Genomic DNA, 26,254 nt, shown 5'->3' with positions numbered 1-26,254 from the left:
ACAGAGTGGCTTATCGAAAAAAATTAATCTTCAAGCCACTCAGTCGAAAGGTTTTGCGTGTTTGGACAGCTTGAGCACGCGCGAGCTGACTATTTATTGCAAATAAATTCCTGCATACACTGACTCTGTGATGCTTGTAATTTTTACCATGAATACAGCCATGATATTCAGGTATACAGATTAATCAGAGCCACTGGACGTTCCTCTCCACGGCTGTCGACTCAGGTGAGCAGATTCTCTCGTACAGGAGGAACCGTGATGAGCTTGGCTAATGAACATAAAATTGACAGCTCAGCGTGCAACATCGCCTGCCGATTTTCATCATAGTACAATTGGCATTTTCCTTCTAGGCCGTATTTTGACCGGTAAACGCGTTCTGACAGAGCTAGTACGTCATGTAAAAATTTTCACGAATTTACAGGAAAAAATTTATTACTGCGTTGCCTCGTCAGTCGTGGCACTTCTTTTATAAAGAAGTAATGCCTTTCCATGCTTTCATTGGCCTGCTGCGCCCAAACCCGCAGATATGATTGTTTTCCGGAGAGCACTCGTTTCGCATGGCATCATGACTGCCCGCGTCTGACCACATGCGGCCGTAGCGTCTGGAGCTTAGTAAAAAAAAATACCTAGCCGCAGGAGGCATTGGTGTTCTTGTGTAAATTTTCTTCATCGTAGTTTTCCACCACTCTACATCACGCAATACGTCCAAGGCGCCGCAAATCGCCTCGTGCGAAGCCGTAGCAGGGGAGGCGAGGGGTAGGGCACGCGCGCCGCGTGCGGCGAAAGGAGCGGCCACGCCGCTCTCCGCAATTACGCCCTCTCCGTCCGAATGGAACGGCCGGAGCAACCCCCCCGCGCGCGCCGATCCAGGTGGCCGTGACGTCACGAACCTCTGAGGCTTGCAAAGGAAGGTTGCACACCGCACCGCTAGTCGGCAGAAATCACGCAGTTGTGTTTACGTCACGATTCACGTCGCGCCGTTCTGTGACGTCATAAGAGTTGCCGTGGCGTCATAAGAGTTCCCTGAGTTTGAATCAGAGGAGCGGGAAAAACTTTTTCAACTATGAATCCAAATTTCATTGAAATAAATGCATCTTTCGCGCCCGGACAAGCGGCAACAAAACCATGAAATGTCGAACTACCAGATTTTGCTAACAAAAAAAAAATGCTACTTCTCCTCAGTGTCCCTTTAAAGCAGTCATCATCATCATCAGCCTGACTACACCCACTGCAGGGCAAAGGCCTCTCCCATGTCTCTCCAATTAACCCAGTCTTGTCAGCTGCACACGCCCTATGCCTGCGAACTTCTTTATCTCATCCGCCTAACTAACCTTCTGTAGCGCCCTGCTAAACTTGCTTTCTCTTGGAATCCACTCCGTTACCCTTAAAGGCAAGCGGTTATCTTGCCTTCGTATTACATGCCTTGCCCAAGCCCATTTCTTCCTCTTGATTTCGACTAGCATATCATTAACCCGCGTTTATTCCCTCCCCCACTCTGCCCGCTTCCGGTCTCTTAACGTTACACGTATAATTTTTTTAAAGGAATACACACACAATTTTGGTGGCATGTTTTCCTTGACTACAATTATGCGGAAGACACTACTATGCATGAATCACTATGTGATATTCGCATACGGCCGCTAAATAATTCAAAATCGTTTACGAACACCTTCCACACAATAATCGTCACATCTGTTTTATTCGTTTACATGGCCACGCTGTGGCCAAAAATGAGTGTTAAGGCGAGGAAAGGACCTCGTTCAAGATGGATACTTACTGGCATCAACTGACTGAGAACGTCCTCGCTTGGCAAAGGCCTAAAGAAAACATGCGTACAAAAAAAAAAGGTCGGTGCCGCGCACGTGTGATGCGGTGAAAGCGCATTCGGTAGTGCAAACCCCATGACACTGGTAGTGAACTTTCAAAAAAAAATTTTTTTTGCGGCACACAAAATTTATTCGAACAAAAGACTGTGGATTGCAAGCTAATAAGTCTGTATGTTTAAAGAGTAATCTCAAGTCTTTTATCTCGATGGCCTTTATGCTTAATTTTGGTCTCAATCTAAGAAAAGCATCACTTTTTGCCAACTTTGGGACTGATTTTCTAAAAAAATACTCTTTAAAGAAAGATCAATATATTTTTGGCAGACGACTACTATTAAGTGGACGGTAAAAATTTTATTGTGATTGAAATATGAACAACGTTTATAATAACAAATTCTGGAAATGCACAATTTTTTGCTGCTTTATTGTACCGAGAAAAAGCAGCAATGTCTTATATGGGGGCAATAATGACGTTGCATCAAAGAACGATGCGTACGCGATAATATAATGAATTTGTTCTTTAATCTGCTTTCACGCCTGATTCAAAAATATTCACCTGCGAGCAACTTTCGCGTGTTCGCAAAAACTTCGAAAGGCGCTTACGTGAGATATTTTTTCCTCGAAAATACTATAAAAAAAAAGGTATTCACATACTCGACAATTAACCGAATTTTTTTCGACAAAATCAGTCACGGTCTTTTTTGGACCCTGTAACGTTTCCCATGAAATGACCCACAGGAAAAGGGGCACCTCCCCCTTTCCTTTTCCAACAAGGATGCGAGATTGCCATCTTTGACGTAGTGTTTTCGGTTGGAAAACGTAAGATGTCTTTCCTGAAATTTTGAAAGTTAAGAAAGATTAGTGCGAGAAAGCCCACTACTGCCAACACGAGAACCAAGGCCCATTTCCTGCCTAGCCCCTACTGTCCCGCTCCAGGGATCCCCTCTATGGTTTGTTGTGCCCTTGTACTCTTTCCACACCTTCCTCCGAACGATCTTGAAGTCAATTGCCGCGGCACTCCTAAGTTTACTCTGAAGGGGAGCTTGACATTTTTCGTTTCAACAAAGAATGTTTGACGGTCGTCTGAGAAACCACATCTTTTTCTTTTGGAAAGCAAATCTCTAAAATGCTGACTCATTTCCGCTAATGGTCCCTATACTGCTCGCTGGAGTGCTTTTGTCGCAGGGCAGTACCAACCAATTCCTAGCAGTCGCCTTATTGGGCCCTAAGTTCCCGCCAACCCCCTCTCCTCCCCCCTTCTCACTCCCTCCAGGCGTAGTGAACTGGTATCGCCAGGTATAAAGGACAGAGTCTAGAACTGGCTAAGCACAGTGCGTCTCTTCATCGACGTTCCAGGTACATCCTCTACGGTAGTTTTGAGTACTGCCAGCGAAGGTGTCCACTCAGTAACAGCAGTTCTCCACTAGACCTGGACTCCACGAGAGTGCGCCGAACCTTCAACGTCAGCGGCCAGCTGTGCGGTTATTTCTGATTTTTTAGCATAGTGCTGCTGAGATTGCAACCGTGGACTCAGTCAGTGGCGTCATTCAAGAGACATCGTTCCTCGAGCTCGTTGTTTCTCCTGTGGGTTTCTCAGTAGACACAGGCCACTACCCACCGCGGGTTCGAGCTTCGCGCAAGCCAAGGGCCCCGATCAGCCGTCACCACACGCACCCTGGGGCACCGCTGCGGCGGCGTTCAACCTCTGCAGAGAGGAGAGCGGCTCGCCGCAAGAAACAGGCCTCCAAGTTCACAAAGGAGACGTTTATTGACGCCGTCCTCCAGCGGCACACACACGCGCTCAACAGTCACCCCGTCCCGGGGCGCGCTCAGAGCAAGGCTCCGGTGCGCGCTCGGGGCAACAAGAGAAATGCGCGCCGCTAGCACGCCGCTGCAGGAGATTGTCCCCGCGGCAGTGCTGTGATCTCTCTCGTGTCGGCCGTTGGGCCGTTTGCGAGAGAGAGTGGGCAGTCAACGCAAGGTGCGCCTGTCAGAGGTCGTTGGACCCCTGGACAGGTTCGAGCCGCGGCGGATCAAGGACCCACGCTGGCGAGCTCGAGTATGAACTGGTCCGAACGGCAGAGGCCGGCCCGGACGAACAGTAACGTACGCACCTTACGCTGTCTCGGAGGGGTCTCTCTCTCTCTCTCTCTCTGGGCCCCGCTCGGACGGTCGCGCGCCGCGCGACCACCCCAAACGGGTCCCGAATTCCCGCCAAAAGTCACCAATGGCAAAGGCCCTTGGGAAGCCGGGGGCGGAGCTGCGGCCGAATGACAGCGATTAGCCACCATCCGTCTCTCCTCCGCCCGAGGCGGGAGAAAAGGAAAGAGGGCGACGCGGGATGCCGCGCAGACGCCACGGCGGGAATCTAGCAGGCTTCGCACATCCTCCTCTCCTTAAATGCCCTCCTACCCATCGGCGATTGCATGCTGCAAAATAATAATAAAAAAAATTAATCCATATAAAACTACCACACTTCAGTTCCAGCCATAAACTCAAACGACAAACAAATAAGAACAGAAAACAAACAACAATTGCATACGTTTCAAAGAGACAAATCTAACTACACTGTACACTGTACACAAGGCCAGCTAACAGGTGGCCTGCAGCCTCATAATGTTCGGTGGCGCGGCCCATTGGGCCTGTCGGCGGCCAACTCACGCTTTTGCTGCCTTCAGGGTCCCGGTGGATGATTTATTGACGGCGGTCCCATGTCCTCCACAAGGTCATCAAAGTTGAGCATGAGGACGTTGACGACGCTCGACGATCCCGAAGAGCCGCACGGGAAAAGGTGCTGTCCTTCCTGCCCCCCTCTCGGCGTTGCCTTTGATCTTGGGAACACGCACATAATCCCAGGCACGCAGCGGCACAGAAGCGGACATTGTTCATTGACAACGACCCGCTTGTCGGAATCGTCCCGAGGCGCCGTGGCAGGGGTCAAAGAACACACACGCACTCTTCACGCTCCCCATAGCCACACAAAAAACCATGCCGCGAGACACTCGCTCCTTAACGAGCAAACCACTCCCCAGCCGGAAGGGGAGACTTTCGCCGACCCCTCCGCGAACCAGCCGGTCCCGTGTTCGCGAGGAAGGCCGCACCCGTGGGGTCAGAACGTAAATGAAAAGAAGGCGCGCTGTACAAAAGAAGGCCATCTCTGCGCTACAAGAAAAGTGCAATCGCGAGTAGGCTGAAGTTTACATATGTACAAGTCTGGTTTAAAAAAAACTGAACTCCAACGCAAACGTATATTACATATGTACAGATCTCGGAACGTTAGAAGAAACAACGAATAAACTGGAAACAAAAACATGCCACAGACTGACTAAAACAAACAAACGACTAAATAACTGCAAAAGGCTGGAACTGAGCATGCGGCAAGCAAACAAAAAAAAAGAAACCGCCGTGCTTCACCTGGGGTAGGGCCCGGCGAGAAAGCTCGCCCGCTAGCTGAGGCTGCGTGCCTTCGGTTGCGGAAGAGTCCGCCATCCGGCATCAATCACATCGGTGACCGTCGCCTCAGATTATACCGGTGCTCGGTACGGTTGCGTTCCGCAGCACCAGTTGAGCCTTTGCGCTTGCTTGTGATACCAACGGGTACCGACGCAAGCTCGTCAGACCGTGACGCATAGGCCTTCAGGTCTGCGATGTGGGCACGGCTGGATTTTCCCGTAAGGGGATCCGCCAGCAGGTACGCGAGCGGCGACCAGACTGACCACTCGGTACGGACAAAGCCACTTAGGAGCGAGCGAAGCTGAGAACCCCTTGCTCGCATCACTAAGAACGTGGTTGCGCTTCAGGACAAGATCGCCAGCCTGAAAAGTCAGGCTGCGGTGCTTGCGGTCATACTGAGCCTTCTGTTGAGCTCTGGCTGCCGCTAAACTCTGCCTTGCTCTGTTGAGAGCCCGACCAAGCCGGTCCCGAAGCGTCGACGCATAAGCAGAGCAGTCTGCCCGCGTCTGCTCATCCCCGTGCTGGCTCTGCACGACGTTTGACATCGGATTCTCCAGCTCCCTCCCGAAATTGAGGAAGGCGGGAGAGAAACCAGTTGAAAGATTCTCAGCTGTTCGAATGGCGAACGCAAATTCGCTCAAATGGTCTGCCCATTCCTTTTGACACCCGGCAAAGGCCGCCAGCATTGGCTTGAGCGTTCGGTTGACTCGCTCGGTCAAGTTGTACTGGGGATGGTAGAGTGAAGTGGTGTAGTGCTAAATTCCGAGGGAACGGCACGTGTTACCGAACACCCGAGCGGTGAAATAGGACGCATTGTCCGTAATCAGTCTTTCCGGAGAGCCGAACCGACAGAACACTTCCTGGAGTTTATCCAGCACCGCTCGTGCTGACACTTTCCGAAGCGGGTACAACTCGACCCATTTGGAAAAATGGTCAGCTACTACCATCAGGTGAATGAACCCCTGCTTACTCCTGGGGAAAGGCCCCATCAGATCGCAGGTGGCCATCTGCCACGGACGCACACTGTCAATTGGTTTCATCATTCCGGGCGGCTTGCCGCCCCTTGACTTCACCGCTTGACAGACATGGCAGGAACAGCAATAGCGGATAATGTCACGCTTCATGCCGGGCCACGTCACCGATTGACTCAGTTTTGCAAAAACTTTGGAGCCACTCAGGTGACCGGCCAGTGGTTCGTCATGAGAAAATCGCAACAGTGCGCCTCTCAGACTTTTGGGGATAACCACCTTCAACGGGTCAATGGACTCATCATCGGTGGCTATGTATTTCAGCACGAGCCCGTCATGGTCCAGCAAATATGAATCCCCCGGGGCTCGCCGCGACACACGCTGGCTTTCACCCCCTGCGCCCGCTACAATACAAGTAGCGTCCCGGCGCTCCGTCTCCCTGAGACCATCGCTCATCTCGCGACACATGGGGTCATTTTGCTGGGCTTTCAGCAGCTCTTTCCGGCTGAAAACAATTCCAGTTACCCCAGAGGGGGGCCTGGTCTCGTCCCCCTTCAGGTTTGCAGCCAAAATTTCCGCTCGCGACGGCGTCTCCGAGGCGCTCACGCGGAGCTTTGCCTCTCGCCCGCTTTGCGAAGCGCTGCTTGCCTGGTTAGCGGAATGGGTTAGCCCGTTTGCGGGCTCCCCCTCCTTGCCGCCCGGCGGCTCGTCCGCTTTTTCGCCCGCTCCGCCTGCTGGCGTCAAGGCGCCGCTGGCGAGTGGGGCACGGGATAGCGCGTCAGCTACCACGTTCGTGCTCCCCTTTCGATACTGCACCGAAAAGTCGTAATGCTGTATCAGGAGAGCCCAGCGCGCCAGCCGACCCGCAGGCTCGCGGAGCCGCATCAGCCAACTGAGCGCACTGTGGTCTGTCTGCACCACGAATTGCGTTCCGTCAAGGTAGACGTCGAATTTCCGCAGTGCAAACACGATGGCGAGGCACTCCTTCTCGGTCACGGAGCAATTCCTCTCCGAGGGCAGCAAGGAGCGGCTGGCAAAGGCCAGCGGCTGCAGCACGCCATCGAAATCCTGTAGGAGAACTGCTCCTAAACCCAGATCGCTCGCGCCAGTCTGGACTACGAACTGTCTGGTCAGGTCGGGTAGCCTGAGCTGCGCTGTCTCGGCAATGGCACTAGACAGGAGGCGAAAGGATCGCTCTTGCTCGGGCCCCCATCGCCACGCGGCAGTCTTTCCCAAGAGCTTGGTCAAGGGTGCCTGCACGCGGGCACAGGACGGGATAAACGACCGATAGAAATTGGCTATTCCCAGAAAACGGCGGAGGCCGCGTACGTCCTTGGGCGCGGGAAACTCGAGTATGGCTCGGAGTTTGTCCGCATCGGGCTCAATGGAGCCCTCGCCCAGCGTGAACCCTAGCAACTGAACTCGGGTCCGCGCTATTTGGGCTTTCGCAGGATTCAAAGTCATCCCAGCAGCCCGTACCCTCGCGAGCATGTCGGCAATGTGGCCTAAGTGCTCATCGAAGGTTCGTGAATAAATCACGATATCGTCCAGGTAGCACATGGCATGAGACCATTTAGCTTCCCCTAGGACGCGGTCCATGAGCCTCTGAAAAGTCGCAGGACCATTGCAGAGACCGAAGGGCATGCGAGTGAACTCAAACAGCCCTCTGTGGCACGTGAACGCGGTCTTACACCGGTCAGCGTCCGCCATCTGGACCTGTAGGTAACCTTTGGAGGCATCTAGCGTGGAAAAGTACCGCGCACTGCCCAGGTTTTCTACGATTGAGCTGATCGTCGGGAGCGGATCGGCATCCTTTCGAGTCAGCGCATTCAGACGGCGATAATCCATACACAACCGGTGGCGCCATCTTTCTTAGCCACCAACACAACCGGAGACGCCCAAGCGCTGGACGAGCGACGGATAATGTCCGCCGACAGCATCTCATCCAGCAACCCATCGACCACCTGCCTTTCCGCAAGGCTGACGGGTCTGGGGTTGCAATTCAAAGGAAGCGCATCTCCAGTGTGGATCTTGTGGCTCACTAGATTAGTACAGCCAGGTTGATCCGTGAAGAGCTCATCGTACTGACGCAACAGTGCTGTCAAACGAGCCTTCTGAGTGTCATCCAACGTTACCGCAAAGGCGGCCAGCGGATGTGGTGCCTGGTCGTGCCGCGCCGCTCGGTCTCAAAGGGGAGCGTGAACGACGGAACGCTCGACACAAGAGCTTGGCCCTGGTCGCTGAGCGTGGCACTCTCCGAACGCCTTCACTGCGCAGGCAGTTATTGACGCCAGTGGGCAGATGAACAGCTTCAGCTGGGAAAATGGTCCGTCGCGATAGTCGCCATTCGCAATGTCCACCACGATCCCGGTTTTCAGGAGAAAGTCCCTTCCGAGAATCACGGGCACACTGAGGCCGGGGAGGTGGATGAAACGCGTGCGTCTCGTCCGCTCTCCCACCTGACAGTCAGCCTCGCGGCGCCAGCCGAATGGGCTACGCCTTTGGCAAGGTTGAATGTCGTACGGCAGTCCCGCAAGCGCACCAAGTGCTTTTGCAAGTGGGACAACACCTCTTCACCGAACAAGGAGGCAGTGGCTCCCGTATCCAGTAACGCCAAAAATTCGAGGCCAGCAATGGTGACCGGAATAAACGGCGCGTGCGCATTAGCAAGGCAGCTTGCTCTGTACGCTGAGGGGATTAGCAAAGATTGGGCCGGTCGTCCCTTTACGACCGACCCGCGCCGCCGTTTCCCTGCCTCAAAGGAGACCTGGTTACGGGGCATTCTCTCGCTAAGTGCCCCGTCTCTTGACAGCGGAAACAGCGCACACCGCCGCGAGCTTGGTCGAGGAACAATGGCGCCTCTCCCTGCCTGGTTCCGCCCGTTGCACGGCCAAAGGGCTGGCTGATTCGGGTTTCCCCCTCCGCTGTGCGTACGGGCACTTGGCGTCCCTGGGCAGGCGGTCCAGAAAACGGTGCAGCACAGGCTGTCCGTCTCCTGTAAGGCCCTGTCACACTAGCCCGACACGCCGCCGACGCCGACACGACAAAGACACCAAAGATCGGCCAACCCGGTCGGCCGACCTTGTCTGTGGCAGACCGAGCTGTCACACTAGGCCGACTACGACACCAACGCGGCCGACGACCGGATGTCTTCGTAGTGTGACAAGCTTTGACGACCGCGACGCCGACAAAACCAGTCTGCCGACAGTGTCGTCGCGAGATCGGTCGCCGAGCAAAAACATTACCGAAACAAGGCCCTGCTTCCATATCCAGCCTGCGGAGAATAAATTTCGGATACATTTCGGCGCGCACAAAACGTTCAAATTATTATGACAGCCGAATTGACATCGTGTCCACATTGCTTTAACCCTCCTTTGGTCAGGTTTTTAAGCGTGCGCTGGTCATTTCAATCGCCACCTCGCACGAGAATGACTGCTGCAGCATTTTCTTTGGAAGTGGAGACGGAGCTGATCTCCCTAATAGAAGAGCGTCGCCTGATATGGGACGTTAAACATCCCCATTACCACCGCCGCGACTTTAAAGAAGTAGCATACGCGGAGGTATGCGAGGCACTGGGAGGCCAATTCACCGGTACGTACGGGAACATACCACGTTGCGCGGAGTATCGGAGACTATATCTGATGCTGTGGTGTCTGCTGTTTTTTTTTAGCACTGCTTATGGTTAGTGTGGCGTCGTGACTTCCCGACCGTCGATTGCATTAACTATGTGGCTTGGCGTCGTCCGCACGAGAAGTCAAACAGCAGCCACAAAACTTTATTTGACTGCCACGCTGTACCGATGCTCCCTTTTCTGACGTTACTTTTCAGTTGCCCAAGTGCGCGCGCGGTTCGCTAACTTGCGCACACAATTTATGCGCGAGAGGCGCAAGATCAAGGCCCGCTCCGGCGCAAGCCCGGACGAGCTCTACCAGCCAAAGTGGGCTCATTACAAAAGCCTGATGTTCCTGGATACCTCCTGCTCCTCGCAGCCAAGTTTTTCGACACTCCACACGCAGGAAGAAGAGGAGGTATGTTGTGTTTATTCCTTGATAGCTGGCGAGTATGCAGGGGCATTTCTAAATGTGTTGTATTGAAGCTGCATTTTGAGTACAACATCTGTTTTTTGAGCATCCAGGATAAGGTGTTATGTCACCGAATCTTTAAATAATGTTCAAAACTCATTCTGATAAAGCATGTTACAGGATGAAAACTGGCATGCTTTTTGAAATCAACAGTGCATCACATCTTCAATCAAGCTGGCCTGAAGCAAATCGTGGCCTACACAGACAACCGAAATTTGCTGCAGGCCATATTACATTATGTCTACACTGGTGTACAGTTGTGCCCCATCAATACAATATTCTTTAACATGCGCGGCTCAAGTTATGAGCATTTTCTTAAAAACCCAAATTTTTGCATTCATTTTAACCTTGTTAATGGAAACTCATTGCCCAGACGGTAAACAGGGTGAAAGTGCGCACAGCCTCTTGGAAATCTTGTCACATTAAAATTAATAGCACTGAGAACACAATATCGACTTCCCCTGACAAGTATTTCTATTCTTGTGTTTTATTGCTGAACACCACCGCAAAGGAGTAAAAAAGCTAACATGATGGCTGTTCTTTGGTTTAGTGCTTTCCAGTATCATGGTGCTTGGCCGGAAGGCCCCATCATTTGCCATGTTGCATGAGTTACTGTCCTCTGTGCTGCTTTGTTACATCAAAGCCTCCTTCAGGAGCACATCGAACTGTATCTAAATATTTTAAAAGTAATGGCAACCACAATAACACACTTGGAACTTCCCAGCTTTTGACTAATCACCGCTTCACTGCCGTCCCCTATGCACAGAAACAGATATTGGGCTAATACCCCTGTCACACGGCATTCCTCGAAGGCCTTTCCAGCAAAGGCACCTTTTTTCACCAAAGGAGCGAAAGCTTAAAGGAGCAGTGACGCAGCTACACGGTGCAGCCCAAAGGTGGAACAGCCATTCAGACTTAGCACCCACTGCTGTGCTCGAGGCGGCTTAAGTGAATGTTTTAAAATTAAAGTGGGGTATTCTGTTCATTCGTTGAGCTCAGGCAATTTTTTTTATTCTGATTGCTTCCTTAAAAGGACTGCAACAGCTACTCTCATCAGCAGCAGCAGGTTTTGTGCATTGCCTTGGCCACCAGGGGCACTCGGTGTTCTGCAACGCTTTCACTGTCTTGAAATCTGGGCATAAAATATAAACACCCGTACAAAAAGCAAAGCCAGACACACCTTTCGTATTTCTTGAAGATGTTTTCAAACATTTTTGGCTGCATCTACGTTCTTTTTTAATTTATTTTACTTTTTCACATTGGATGGCACTGCGATCACAGGTTCTCGAAGGCCGCGCCTTTGGGCTCCAAAGGTCTTGGACGGGCCAAGGCCCTTAGCAGCAAAGGCACAACATTTGTGCCGTGTAGCTGCACTCCTTATGACTTTGGATATAAAGACCTGACTCTCAAAGGCCTTTGCGGTGCCCGTGTGACAGGGTATAAGTCAGCAACAGGGCCTGATAGAGTGAGAAACAGAATGTTGCGTAATTTAGACGACAGGTCTATCTCCAACCTCTCAACATACATGCAGGACTGCTGGGAGAAGGGGACGATACCGCAGGAGTGTAAACTCAGAAACCTTCTTTAATTCCCAAGTCAGGGAAGAAACCGGGCTCCGAGAACATCGGTCGGACCGATATCGCTAACCTCCTGCATGGGTAAGCTTATGGAGCACATCTTTCAGACTCGGCTAAATAAGTATACAGAGGACAGTGGGCTGTACCCGGACACCATGATCGTTTTCAGACCAAAGCTGTCAGCATGCAACGTGATGCTGCAGCTCAAGGAGCAATTCATAGACAAGCAAACCCGAGACTCGAGTGGTCGTGGTGTTGGATGTGGCAAAGGCATTTGACAATGTGAGGCACGTGTCGGTCTTGGAGAAGTTGAACTCACTTAATGTCGGGAGGAGAGTGAACAACTACATCAAGGACTTTCTTACAAACAGGAAAGCCGCTCTCAAGCTAGGGGAAGACTCCATCGAGGACATTACAGTGGGTGACAGGGGGGGCTCCACAGGGTTCGGTGTTATCACCAACCCTCTTCAACACTGTAATGTTGAGACTCCCCGACCATTTGGCGGAAATTGGAAATCTAAACCACACCAGTTACACAGATGACTTAACATTATGGATAAACAAGATAGGCGACCGGCAAATTGAAAGCTCTCTACAAAATGCAATTGACATCATTGAAGAGTACCTGAAACCTAAAGGAGTTAAATGTTCAGCAGAAAAGCCGGAAGCATTGTTCCTCATGCCCCTCGGAAAATGACGGCTTCACCAAAAGCACGAGGCAGGCATCCGCTTGTATGTCAACGGCGGAGAGAACCTCGCGGTCGTCAGTATCCACGTCCTCGGGCTTAGAATTCAGGCGAACAGAGGAAACACGAAACGCTTGCTAGGTTAGAAGCCAGCACAAATCAAACACGTCATCTTATCAGATGAATAGCAAACAGGCACGCTGGGATGAAGGAGGCGAATCTCTTGAGACTTGCACAAACCTTCGTATTCAGTTAGATAGTGTATGTGGCAGCCTACTTCAATCTGAACACAGTGGAACGGAACAAGCTAGATGTTATTATCAGGAAAAGCATCAAGGTGGCACTCGGATTCCCCCCGAACATGTCTACTGACAGACGTGAAGCTAGGGGTCTCGAACACTCTCGTGGAGCTGACTGAGGCTGCCGTTACAGTGCAGCATGAAAGACTACTCGGATCTAAAATGGAGAGGAAAATTTTAGACAGATTGGGGTACGAGCTTAAGCAGTAGCATGTGCACTCAAGAGACATACCGCGACAAATCAAGGACAAGGTTAAAATCGCTCCGCTGCCCAAACATGCACCCTGCCTTTCACAAAGGCAGATGTAAAGACTGAACAGATGCATTACAAACTAGGTATACAGGTTGGCAGGATGTCCTGTATACAGACGCTGTAGTATACGAGATCAAAGTGGCATACGCGCCTGTGGAGGAAGACTGAACCCTGGTGGCATGCTGCACAGTTTGTGGCGCTGAGACCGCAGAAGCAGAGGAAGTGGCCATAGCCTTGGCCATGAGCTAAGGGGGTTTAGGGTGGTCATCAGTGATTCAAAAAACGTTGTAAATGAATTGGGGACGGTGATGGAGACTGCCGTCCGTATATTAAACAGGGAAGGAGGACCCAGAGAACTGGTTCTGCTGGTTTGGGCACCAGCTCACCAAGGACTTAGAGGAAACGAGGAGGCTCATTTAGTCGCCCGAAGTCTCAATTGCCGGTTGACTCCTGGAACCTCCCAAGTCACCGAAACTATAAACAGCAGAGAGGATATGCGCTCGTACCAGGAAATCGCACTATACTACAGACTAAATCGACAAATTCATCCGCCAGTGGACAGAAAGCTCAATAAGAAAGAGGAGGTTGTGTGGAGAAAATTACAGGCGGGGTTTTTTCCCAACCCAGTACTATACAGCAAGTGGCACCCTGAAGTCTTCAGATCACAGTGCAAATTTTGCGACTAGGCAGCAACATTGGTCCACATAGTGTGGACGTGTCTGGCTAAGTACGAGAGTTCGCGCACTCTAGAACCCTTGGGTGGCTTTGCTCTGTAGCCCAGACCCTAACTTCCAGCAGGACATCATTGGTCAAGTCTTTGCTGCTGCTGTGTCCCAAGGGATTCCGGCCGACGGCTAGGGGCGATGGACTTCTCTTGGCGTTCATTGGCTAGTGTTCCATTCACTTATGGAAAATTTGCAAAACGTTAAGTTGAACAGAACAAAAAGTGTGCCTTTTAGCATTATTTCTTAAAAAAAGCATCAGAACAGGCATTGCTCAATATGAAAAAAAAGAACTTGAATATTCAACATACTGGTGTTTCTCTACGGCATTACATCCTCAACGAATGTGACCACTTGCACTATGACATTTTCACATGTGTCCAGTGACACTGCAGTAATCATGCCATGTAGCTATTAAAAGCCTTTGCACTGTGTTTTACCTTTCTGCGCTTGAGTAACGTTAGCGCAAGGTACATCTTTGTTTATTGCAATTATGGTGTACCAGTCACACACATTCCTTAAGATGTACTGATAAGAATTCCACAGTCTGTAACAGCAATGGGACACTCCATTAAAAACCACAAAGAGAACATTGTGTAAGGAGAACAGCAGATGCTTTTTATATAATCAAGATTGAACAACTACAGTGCACCTCAAAAACAAGATCTCAGCAGAAGAAAAGAAACACAGAAAATATGGATATAACAGTGCATAAAGAAACTTACACCCAAAAATAAATGCACAAACAATAGTGAAGGAAACAAGTTTAACAAAGCATAACCAGTCAATACTCAAGAACTCTATGAACTGTAAAAAAGGGTAATGAAATAAAGACATGAACGCATGAGGTGCAACCGAATCTCTTACTGTTTTGCAAAAAATTTATTCATAAATGATTGTTTCAACGCCCGCATCTAACAGACTGTGTCTTGCATTATACTGTAGCTCACTTCAGAAACAAAAGCCGTACTCCGGGTACATTAAAATAGGTGGCAGAGAGCCAGGTTACTCATAGTAAGAGCTTTTGTCACAAAGGATTACAAATGGATACAAAAGACATTGATGTCTATCAATTATCAACTCATTGTTCCATAGATGGCTTTAATGTTCAACCTTTTTTCTTTACATCGTACAGTTTTTCCATGACTACATCCACAGTATTCATCTCAATATCTTTATCAGTGGCAAATGGCTGCTGAGGCCAATGATGAAGGATCAAGTTCTGGCCACGGCTGCTGCATTTCGGGGAAAGCAGCACATAAAAATGGCAATGTTACTGGGTTATACTAGTGCAGAAGAGCTCGGGTGGTCAAAATTAATTAGTAACCCTACAATAGACCATTTCTCATAATCGATTTGTGTCACGAATTTCCCCGGAGAACACTCGGACCGAAAGAATGGACTAGGCGACAGCTGTACCCACACAGACGCACATTTAATACACCCTACATGGCATGCACACTAGCACGCAAAACTAACACAAAACAGACTGTAAATACACACGACCCGGAACCACTGCTACCAGCGTCAACTACTAGCACTCTACTGTTAACGGTCGGCGTTCGTGCTCACTGTTCGTTCTGTCCGGATGCGGCGTTGCATGCGTCCAGTAGCCGGCTTCTAGATGGCGTTCGACGTGCTGAGGCTGGCGTCGGTGTCGTATAAGCTCCCGGTCCAAGCGTCCTTGGAGGTGATGCCAGTGTTGTTGGCGTTGGGGGCACCACCCAAATGGGTGGCAACAGCGCTGGAGACACACTTGGCTGTAGCAGGTGGTAGCGTCCTCAGTTAACTCCCCAGAACGGGCTCACGAACAGCAGGAAGCCCACGATGCATTGCCGTAGAACGCGAGCTCACCGGAGCAGTAGCCTGCGTCGCACTATTCAAGCCAAAGCGTCCCTGACCCGCCGGAGCCTCCGCTTCTCTGTTCTTCCCCCTTGTGCCTCGCTCTCCGTCGTCCTTTTATAGCCTTGGCGTTAGTCCATGTAAGCCTTGTCGTCTTCTTCTCTTCTCCACCAATCATCTCTCTCCACCTTACCGAATGCTTCTTCATCTTCTATAGTCTTCGGTTAATCCACGTTATCCTTATTGCCAACCTCTTGCCTCCATAATTTTATTTTAAACTGCCTATGAAATGTGACAATGTGCAACTTTGAGCATTGGGGATTACTGTATGGGATAAATTAGTCATTAAATCCTAGTACTGCCATGATGGCTCAGTGGTTAGGGTGCCCGACTGCTGAACCCAAGGATACGGGCTGAATCCCAGCCGCCATGGCCGCTTTTCAATGGAGGCGAAAAGCAAAGCAGCTGTTTACTACAGTGACAGTGTACGTTAAAAAACCCAAGGTCGTAGAAATTTCCGAAGCCCTTCACTGTAGCGTCCCTGAGTCGCCTTGGGAATTTTAATACAAGCATAACTATGTTTCAATTGTGGCCCCATACGTTAAATAAGATACAGTTTAGCCTGTGTAGTTTTGACTTAAGATTTTGTGTCCTTTTGTTTTAGGAGACTGAACGGCAGTGCGAGCACTGGAACAACGAATCCGCAGATCAAGAAATGGATTTTCCTTGTTCGTCACAAAATTGTGCAGAGCCAAGTCTGTCAGCACAGCAGATTGGAGTGGGGACTTCAAGGCCTGGAAAAAAGAGAAGGCAAAATGATGACGAGACAGAACAAAGGAAAGTTCTGCTGACAACAGCAGTGGAAACATTACAGAGAAGTCAGCAACGCCTGGCGGCCAATGATGAATGCGACGCATTTGGCAGCATGATGGCGCATGCTGTCCGCCAAATACCGCCAGGCCCAGACCGTCAGTTGGCCATGTTAAATGCCCATCAGGCAATTGTAAAAATTAATTTATCTAGACACAGTGTTCCAGTGGAAATGTTAAACGTCCTCAACATGCAGGAATAAAAACAGATTTCTATTTCACCTGGACACAAGTTTCCACTGCCAGCTAACTTGGCCTTCATTGCAGAAGTAGCTCTTGAAAACTTCTCTAGTTTCCCGAGCACTCCTGCTGCAGTTCCCGCCAGTTTTTGAGAGCGGCTTCATGGCACCACAAGGGTCTGCCCGGTCGCGCCAGGATCCTTGATGGACATGTCCTGCGCATGAGCAAAGAATGCAATGTACGGCAGCAGCATGAAGCATTTCTTGTAGCATAAGAACACAAAACTACCTTAGGCAAGGCTAATAAGAACGTCCATATGATGGTGCATGCTTTGTTTCAAGGGACCCACCTTAAAATATTTTTGCAATACTTAAATAGCAATTTAAGTGCACCAAGTCAACGTTATTCTTTCATAAAGTGTTTTTATTTCTTTTCCTTTATTAATACCCCCAGGGCCATTTGGCATTACAGAGGGGAATGTTAATGTGACTATTTGCATAACTAATGACATTTCTAACACACGCATAATCTCCATTTTAAATGAAAGCATCATCCTTCCGTCTTTACACATGTTAGGCCATTTGGTCAGAAATACACACTGCTGTTTTTAGAGCTCAGCTCTTAGGTGCCGTTCCTTAACTCCTGCTGTATTTAAAGCGTAGCTCAGGCTTCTTTTTCTAGATTCCTAGTCAGTGGCCTCACACGCCACCTGCCAGCTGTGGCAGGTAGTAGCAGAGCGAAATGCCACGGCGAGCAGGTGGTAGATTGGAGAGATGGAAATCCCCTCCTTGAATTTGAACCTGGCAGTTTTGGATCCCGAATAAGACATGTAACCCTTAGGTCATGCATGGACATTAGGACAGCTTAGTTAAAGTGGGGCATTATATCTAGGTCAGGTGGTCTTTCACACAGTGCGTTAGTTTACGAGTGTATTCAATGTATGTTTCAGATAATGTGTAAGATGAGAATGAGCGAATTTGAATGCGTAAGCATTTTATGGCTATGTTTGCGGTTTTGTGCCCTCACGAGCTTCTCATCACGATAACGTTCGAACAAATTGAGTTATAAGAAAAAGTGGGCGGGGCCACAGCGAAAGTGGCGCCAAATTTGAAAGAGAGGTGACGAGTTGAGTAAACAGAGGCAAGGAGGTGCGAGGAGGAGTCAATGTTTGCGCATTCCTCCAATGCAGGTGCCGCAGTGATCTCATACTTTTTAGAGGGAGTTTAATGGTGTAGTGATTATGCAGGCAGCAAAGTGCATTAAGGTGAACGTAAATCTGAAAAGAGCCGTAGACAAGAACCATTAACGCGATCACAATGTAAGGACAACTCAAACTTCGCATTACCGAGTACTGTAATCGTCAGTAAATTTCTTTTGAAAAAAAATTCAGACTGTCACACTGCACGGACAGGAATACAGTCAAGCCTTGTTAATGTGAACAATTTGGTTGCTGAGCAAATCTGTTCATAGAGCAGCCAGTCCAGTGAATTGTGAAGGGAAAAAAGCTCAGGAAAAAGAAAACAATTCTATGGTTAAGATCTCCAGATCACCAATTGTAGTAACGAAAGAGCCGTTACACTAAATTAAAGTGGTGCGGTTTGAAGCACCTAGTGGTCCATGAGATGTGTCTCAGAGTGATAATACACCTCCTACTGTGGCTGCTGAGATCTCTCAAACCACTGTGCACATCTGTACTCAGTCAGTTCACAGCTGCTAAAAGCTAATTTATATGCAGCATATAAAGTAGACAGAGATGTCTTCACAGCCATTCAATGAATATAGCAGACAGTAAGGGGTGTCAACTGGACTCTTGGCACCCTAAAGCATGAAACCACAAAAGAGAAGCCGTGACTAGAAACATTTCCCCTTTCTCACTGCCATTCAATAGTACCCTGTGGTCAAAATATTGGAAAGCTCCAGATTGAACAGTCAACATTCTGCTACAGCAGTGGCTCGTTAATATGGATAGTTCAGTTCTATATTAGCCGGCAAAAGTACATGACCTGCAATGGGCGCTATACTTCCCCCCGTCCATTGCCTGGACGAGCTTCCATATTAACAAGGCACAAAATATACTGAAAAACCTTGGTCCCCAGAAAAGCTGCCCATAGTTTGAATCGTCCACATTAACTGGGGTCGCATTAATAGGACACAACTGTACTCAACCTACACATTGGCAAAGCTCACACAGCACTTTGAAGACTGGCACTGCTGATCTGACTGCAGAGTAAATGCTTGGCAGTGGCCCTCCTTTCAAGACCTTGCAAAACGAATAAACGTTCCAAAGTAGAGAAGACAGATATAACAAATTCAAATATTGAACGAGGCACTGCACACAGCAGTACACAAGCGGGAGTGATCTGTTGGGTTGAAAGTAGTTGTTCATGACGAACCGAAACACTGAAGCGGAGGGCCGTTCAGATATGCAATCTTGACAAACCAGACCCATGTATGTTGCATAAATAGAAAAAGAAGCTGGGAAAATGTTGCGTGACATCTATTCCAAGTCATAAAATTATTGTAGGCACAGCATTCCTGCTCTTTGTCCTGATCACTTGTAAAAGAAGGAGAGCACTGTATGCAGCCATGATTACAGATATGCACAGGTTTCAACAGAGGTGAACAGGACAGGCTATTGGCCTCCTTGCCTTTTTCACACATGGTCTAAAACTGGCAGGTATCAGATGCATAGCCTGGTAGAGCCTGCTGGTGCTGTTTGAAGAGGCGAGCTACGATCACACTTGCAAAAGGGTACAGTGCTCCATTTACTGATGTCTGCCCCTGTGCATACTCTCATGATCAGTATTCCAAATAAATACTTGGAAGCGCATTAATAAACTGCTGCTTATAAGAATGTGTTCTGTCAAGTCATCAACGGCATACACAGTTATACAGACTAGGCAGGCCTTGTGCGTTCCTAGCAGTGCAACAGCTTCAAGACACAAGCCAAGATTGCCACGAATTTCGCAAAGTAGGAGAAAGTGGTGTCTTGCCTGTTAGCACATCTTCCACATCAAGGCTCTCGGGTGGAGTATACAGTTGTCTTGATGCCCCCCTTGACCGAAGATAATTGTGCAATGCAACTGTGGCAAGCACAAGTTGCACTGCCTTGAGGGGCTTGTGTCGCATCGGCGCCCTGTATATCTGCCAGCGGTTGGCTAAAATGCCGAAAGCGTTTTCTGCAGTGCGCCTGGCACGAGAGAGCCTGAAATGAATGGGTTCAAGAATGAGGACAAAAGTGAAAAAAAAAAAACCCTTTCATAGCTGCTTCATCCGTTCATGACACTGTGACTGGGCAGTAAATGCTCCTATTAAGTACATAATATTCCAATGGAACAGCGGAAGCATGGTTTACTGCATTACAAGATAGTCTGGATGCAAGAAAGTTGGTTACAATGCAAATTAAGTAGGTTGCAAGGCCACCACTCCCGAACTGCACCCGGAAAAATGGAGAATCAGCTGGATGAAAGCAAATTCCATCATTGTGCAACCCGCACCCTGACCGTCATCATCCTCTGCCCGAGATCCAAACAATTCCCACACCAGGAAGGTACCTTTGCTGCGAAACTACTTTTGAAAATAATTGTACGCCTTCAAAAAATAAACTTAAGTGACCAAAACAGATGCAGGAATGGATATTGTGTACGATTTTACGCAGGCCACACATGTAGTTAAAAATCCTCTTCTCGTGCTGCAGCTCGGCGACTGGATATGGCCGCATGAGATATGGCTTGAGGCCAAATCCCTCGTCTCCCACAATTACATAGGGAGCACTGGTACAAGAGTTGGGCAGCTGCTCAGGAGGGGGAAGGCATGTTGGGTCTGACTCGATTCTTAAGCGCAGCTTTGCCTCGGTCCAGACCCCACTGTCATTTAGGCGTCCGTTTTTGCCAACATCAGCAAAGATGAAGTTGAGGTCAGCATCCACAAGTGCCATGAGAACTATACTAAATGTTCCCTTATAGTTCCTGTATGCAGCTCCACTCCCTGGTGGTGGCGTGATGACAACATGCTTGCCATCCAGTGCCCCTATGCAATGTGGGAACTGCCACAGTTCTTGAAAGCCTTGCGCTATTTGTAGCCATTCGTCGTGGCATGTGGGTGCCTGTAGAAGGGAAACAACCAAAAGTGCAACGTTGAGACATGCTTTGCTCAACTGTATATTAGTGGACGCACACAATTTCACTGTAAAAATTAGTGTACTCTCCATGACAACTTCTTTTAGTGTAGTCCATAATTTATACACCTGCACTTTTTTATTGCTTGTCAAGGAACCTTTGCAAAGCACTGTTTGCGGAAATGAACTTTTCTAGTGCCATACATTTATGTCGAGCAGTATTTTGATTGAATGTGTACATCTGCAGATTGCCTGCAGCATTACATAAACGACAACACTTCAGCATTGGTTTCCATCCTTGATAATGTGTAAAGTGTTGAAAATTACAGTAAAGTGCACATACCTTCAGCACTTTTGGCTTCAGAACTCTGTATATTGCTTGAGACACCTCAGATATAATTCCGGATATGGTATTATGTGCCACATAAAATGCAAACTGCAGCGACATTTCGCTGTTTCCTGAAAGAGAGAATGTGGACATTAGTGTAATGTGGACAACTACATTTTCTCCAGAAGGGGATTTGAATATGTGGCATACACACACGGCAAAATTATCTGTTAACCCAGCTTGCAAAACACACCAGAAAATGGTTAAAAAAAAACAAACTTCCCAGCTGTCCTTGCAAAGAAGTAGCATTCAATCACTGCACACCAGAGACAACTTTAGGTGCGAGTGCTGGCAGGTGCAGATGCTGAGATGCCATTTAAAATGTAACCTGCAGAAAACGGCAAAAAAAAAATGCAGGCAGCAGATGCTTTTAACGCCAAGACTATGTTGCAGTGGTGAGTCCCGATCGAACTGTCAAATTCGTCTGCCTGGCTTGTTTCCCTAAACACAATTCAGCCCTGTTATTTTGTATCTCCCGCCATGATATTCTGCAGTAGGCCCTATAAATGCAGTCTATCGCACTGTTTGATTTTTTTTTATTCGCCACAATCGCTTTAATTGACTTCAATTAACTCACTCAGAAAACGTAATTAAAATGCTAGGCTGGTTCACACTAATTAGCATTAACAGCAATAATTAAGATGCTTAAATGCACGTGATGATCACTGTGCGCACTTATTACAGGGAACCGATTGCTGCTGATGCGCAAGTGGAAGCCCTTGAGAAATTTAGACATGACAGCGCTTGAACGGCAGCGATCGAGCAGTATGCTGCAAATCATGTCATTCAACTAAATTTCTTACGCGATTTTAGACATAAAGCGCAAATGGTAATAAACGTCGCCTCCAGCTCCGGCACCTGAATCTCTGCCGAGTTTAAAATGTGCCGGATGTCATAGCGTGCGACGCGCTCGATCGCTCACCTGTTGCAAGGTACCGTAGAGTAATGGCCAGCCGTTCTCCTGCCTGAATAGCTTCCCTGAAAGGCGTATCTTTCTTGATGTGCGGCCTTACTTCACCAAGGAGCTCTTCAAAGGTGGCCGTGTCCATCCGTATCCAGCGGCGATAATTTTCGCTGTCTTCAAGGGCCAGCTCCCGCATCAGATTTTCATAGGCGCCCTGCTGTTTCCTGCGCTGCAGCCACGGCGACACCCAGGAAGTCCGCGGCTTCTTTGCAGGCGGCTCCTCCAACAGCTCCAGTATTACTAGAGCTGCTGTAGCAACAGCAGCCGCCGATTCAGCTTCCATTTCAGACGCGCGGAGATTGCCGGAGTGTGGATGCTTTGGTCGATGCCGAAGCGCAGAAGGGCGGCAGCGAGAGCGGAATTCCCCCGGGAAGGTCACGTGACAAACTACCACTGCGGCGCGCCGTTTTCGTGATAACGCGAGAAGAGAGGGCACTGAGTCGGCCGATGGTTTCCGAGCGTTGTCTTGCTAGTGTGACATGGGAGTTTGCAGACCATCGGCCAACACCTGTTTGGCGAGCGAGAGGGAGCCGACGCCGACAGTCGGCCGACTGTTTTCGTCGGCGCAGTGTGACATAGAGCCAGACATCACGACGACATGGTTTTGGCAGACCGAGTCGGCCGACTGTTGGCCTAGTGTGACAGGCCCTGTAGGAGTAGGGAACGGGAGCTCGTTCGCTCAACTACTTCGTTTTGCCCGCTAATGGGCCTGTCACACTAGGCCAACAGTCGGCCGACTCGGTCTGCCAAAACCATGTCGTCGTGATGTCTGGCTCTATGTCACACTGCGCCGACGAAAACAGTCGGCCGACTGTCGGCGTCGGCGCCATGTCTCCCACAAGACGGCAGTTGGCCGATGGTCCGCCGACTCCCATGTCACACTAGCGAGACAGCGTGCGAGACCTCCCGCCGACTTGGCCCTTTCTCGTTCTCACTCTTTTGTCATTTCCTGCTATGCGAAATTCATGGGCCGGGATGCTTCATTTTTAACTCTTTTAAATAAATCCTACCATAGTAAAACAAACTCTTTAACAATCGTGATTATGAACCTAGGTTGAGGGCAGCCCAGTACTGAGCGGCACTTATTGCTGGGTCAGAAAGGCATGGCTCGGAAAATAAATTTAGTCGCTCGCGGGTAAACAGGATGGGAGAGATTATTTAAGGCTAAAATAATAAAAGAAAAAAATTCCGGCCATGCGGATTCGAACTAGGAATCTCTGGAATGCGAAGCGACTGTCATACCCACGACGCCATGGAAGATGACAGAGTAATTTTCCTCCTTCAGAGGTGCTGATAAGAAGCACTCCGCAGTGTTACACTCGCGACAGAAGTAAAGCCGGCGACCCATGTGCGAAAACTCGGCCGGCGCGATGCACCGGTCGCTGCTCTCGCATTGCAGCCCCACTGCAAGCAGGGACACACGAAGCAGCAACCATCGTTGCGCCGCTCGACTCAAGCACTCGAGCTCAATGTGTACGCTTTGCCACCCGCAGCGGTCTGATTACTGCGTGTTGAAGTTCGCACCAGAAAAGACGAAATAGCCATATTATCAGAAAGACCCCCTGCTATACACGAGCAGCGACAAAGCATGCTTGCGCTAGTAGCGAGCTTTCGGCAACGGCACCGGCCGCGGTCCCGCCAGGCGACGAACTGCGCTGCTGCCTGGCGCAGCGGACGCCGCTTCGCAAGTAGCCTGCGCTATATCTCTTAATATCGCTTGGCTGTTAACAGTATAATCGCACCATGAACTAAAATTATGGTCAATTTCCGCGACACCTTCGGCTGCGGAGCTAGCGGACCGCTGCGGGCGACAGGCGAGCCGGACCACAACGGCGGGCCAGCGGCAGCTTGCGGGGCGATTCTGGCGAGAAATTTTGCTCTTATCAAAGTTGTTGCTTTCACCAGCAACTCGGTGTTGATCAACGATCCTCAGAAATGATACATTTGTCACATTTTTCAGTCTCAGCGTTTATTGCTTACGTCAAAAACAATCTTAAGCTGATTTTTATTACGGCGGCGGACGGGATCCATGCTGGCCTGCCGGCGAGCAGGCTCGGTTTACTTCACGTTCGCACAAGAAAAAAAAAACGAAACAGCCATGCTATCAGAAAGGCCGCATGCTATATTCGAGCAATGACACCATGCCTGCGCAACAGCCGCGCTTTCGGCAACGACGACGCCTGCGGGAGCGCCAGGGCGACGAACTGCGCTGCTTCCCGGCTGCCGTACTCGTCGCTAAGCCTAGCTGGTTTCGCATCGATGCCGCAGCTCAGGGAGCTTTGGAACTAGCCAGCGCAGTAATAAAGGAACTCCTCTAGTCACACCAACCTGTCCGATAATAAAATAAAGTTATGCTCGATTTCCGCGACGGCTTCAGCAGCGGATCTAGCAGACGTCAGGCGAGCCGCACGAAGCAGCAGCAGCAGCAGCAGCACCAGCAGGCGGCTATAGGATGAAATTTGCTTGTATCGTAGTTATCACTTCAACCAGCACCTTGTCATTGGCCAACAATCCTCAGTAATGATACCTTTTTGGATATTCATCTATCCCAGAGCTTGTTATGAACATAAACAAACAGTACTATAGCGAAATCGTGTTCGTGGCTCGTGAATGTTTTTGCTCAGCGACCGATCTCGCGACGACACGGTCGGCAGACCGGTTTTGTCGGCGTCGCGGGCGTCAAAACATGTCACACTACGAAGACATCTGGTCGTCGGACAAGTTGGTGTCGCTGTCGGCCTAGTGTGACAGCTTGGTCTGCCACAGACAAGGTCGGCCGACAGGGTTGGCCGACCTTTGGTGTCTTTGTCGGGTCGGCGTCGGCGGCGTGTCGGGCTAGTGTGACAGGGCCCTAACGGCTGCAGAGGCAGCGAGTACGGGTGGTCGCCGATTGGGTCGGGGCATGGCCCCTCTCCATGCACAGCGTGGCTCGAGGGCCTCGCTTGCCGGCGGTGGCGGACGATAGGCGCGCGCGGCGAGAATGTCGCCTTGAATGCGCTTTGCCTCGGCGGCCAGCTCCTCAAAATCTCGGAACCGGCCTCCGCGCAGGTATGCCGAAAAAGTCGGATGTGCCTGCCTGATCGTCCTTTCCACACGTTCCTCGTTCGAGGCTCTGGGCTCGGCTATTGAGAAAAGGTCCTCCATCGCACGTACGTACTCCAGGAGTGACTCATCCGGAGCCTGTGAACGGAGCTCCAACTCTCGCCGCATCCTACGCTCATAGTCAGCGGGCAGGAATTCGCGCAATAATGCTGCACGGAACTCCTCGAGAGTCGCTGCCCGGTGGCCGGAAAGCCGATGCCACCTAGCTGCGGTGTCAGTCAGTGCTGCGGGGATGATGTGTGCAAGCACAACCTGATCAGTGAGACCCATAGCTCTGTGGTAATGGGTGAGGGACTCAAGGAAATCCCGGGCACTGAGGAGGTCATAATACCCGCGGTATGTTGGCATGGGCAACTTGACAGCGGGGTGAGAAACCTTCGGCGCGGCCAAAAGCGTCTCAACCGCCCTTGACAGCGACTGAATCATCTGGGCAGCACTTCTTAGCAGCGACTGCGGCCCGGCTTCAGAGGAGGCTTGGGCGGGCTCCACGAACGCAGGAGGCAAGGCGCCCAGTTCGATGAGCGGCGCGGTTTCCACAGGGAGCCGGGCCAGCGCCTCACCGTTCCCAGAGCAGAATTGACTGCTCGTGGGGCACGGCTGCTACTGTGCAGGACGGCCGGTTGCGGCAGCGTCGCACGCACCGCTTTCGCACTGGGTGCAAAGCACGCACAGCGGAGGCATGTGATTGACGGGTGCACCGCAGGGTGCTCCCGATACAGCTCCAATGGGAGCTGCGTGACCGACGTTGGGGGTTGTACCGCCGTATGCCCCAATGGGGGCCGCGGCCAACAACGGTGTTTGGCTATTTGAAGAAACAGCCGCCAACGGATCAAAGGACGCTACGACTCCTAGGGAGCCGACACGTAGCTGCCGAGTGCCCCGATGGGGGTGGCAGACATGGTGCGCAAGCGTGATCGTCAAGGCGACCT

The 26,254-nt window shown here is 50.1% G+C and overlaps 1 protein-coding gene across 1 annotated transcript; it reads left to right on the top strand.

Annotated features, from left to right (window-relative positions):
* Window positions 1-9,541: 9,541 nt before the first annotated feature.
* LOC144109393 (uncharacterized) lies at window positions 9,542-16,777 on the top strand. The gene is made up of 2 exons (XM_077642178.1): window positions 9,542-10,272; window positions 16,370-16,777. The coding sequence occupies exons 1-2, from the start codon at window positions 10,117-10,119 to the stop codon at window positions 16,775-16,777; spliced, it is 564 nt and encodes a 187-aa protein (XP_077498304.1). The 5' UTR covers window positions 9,542-10,116.
* The last annotated feature ends 9,477 nt before the right edge of the window (window positions 16,778-26,254 follow it).

The sequence above is a fragment of the Amblyomma americanum genome, chromosome 1, assembly GCF_052857255.1.
Source record: "Amblyomma americanum isolate KBUSLIRL-KWMA chromosome 1, ASM5285725v1, whole genome shotgun sequence".
In the NCBI taxonomy this organism is placed as follows: domain Eukaryota; kingdom Metazoa; phylum Arthropoda; class Arachnida; order Ixodida; family Ixodidae; genus Amblyomma; species Amblyomma americanum.
Note: the sequence above shows the minus strand (reverse complement) of the source record. Positions and strands in the feature narration are given on the sequence as shown.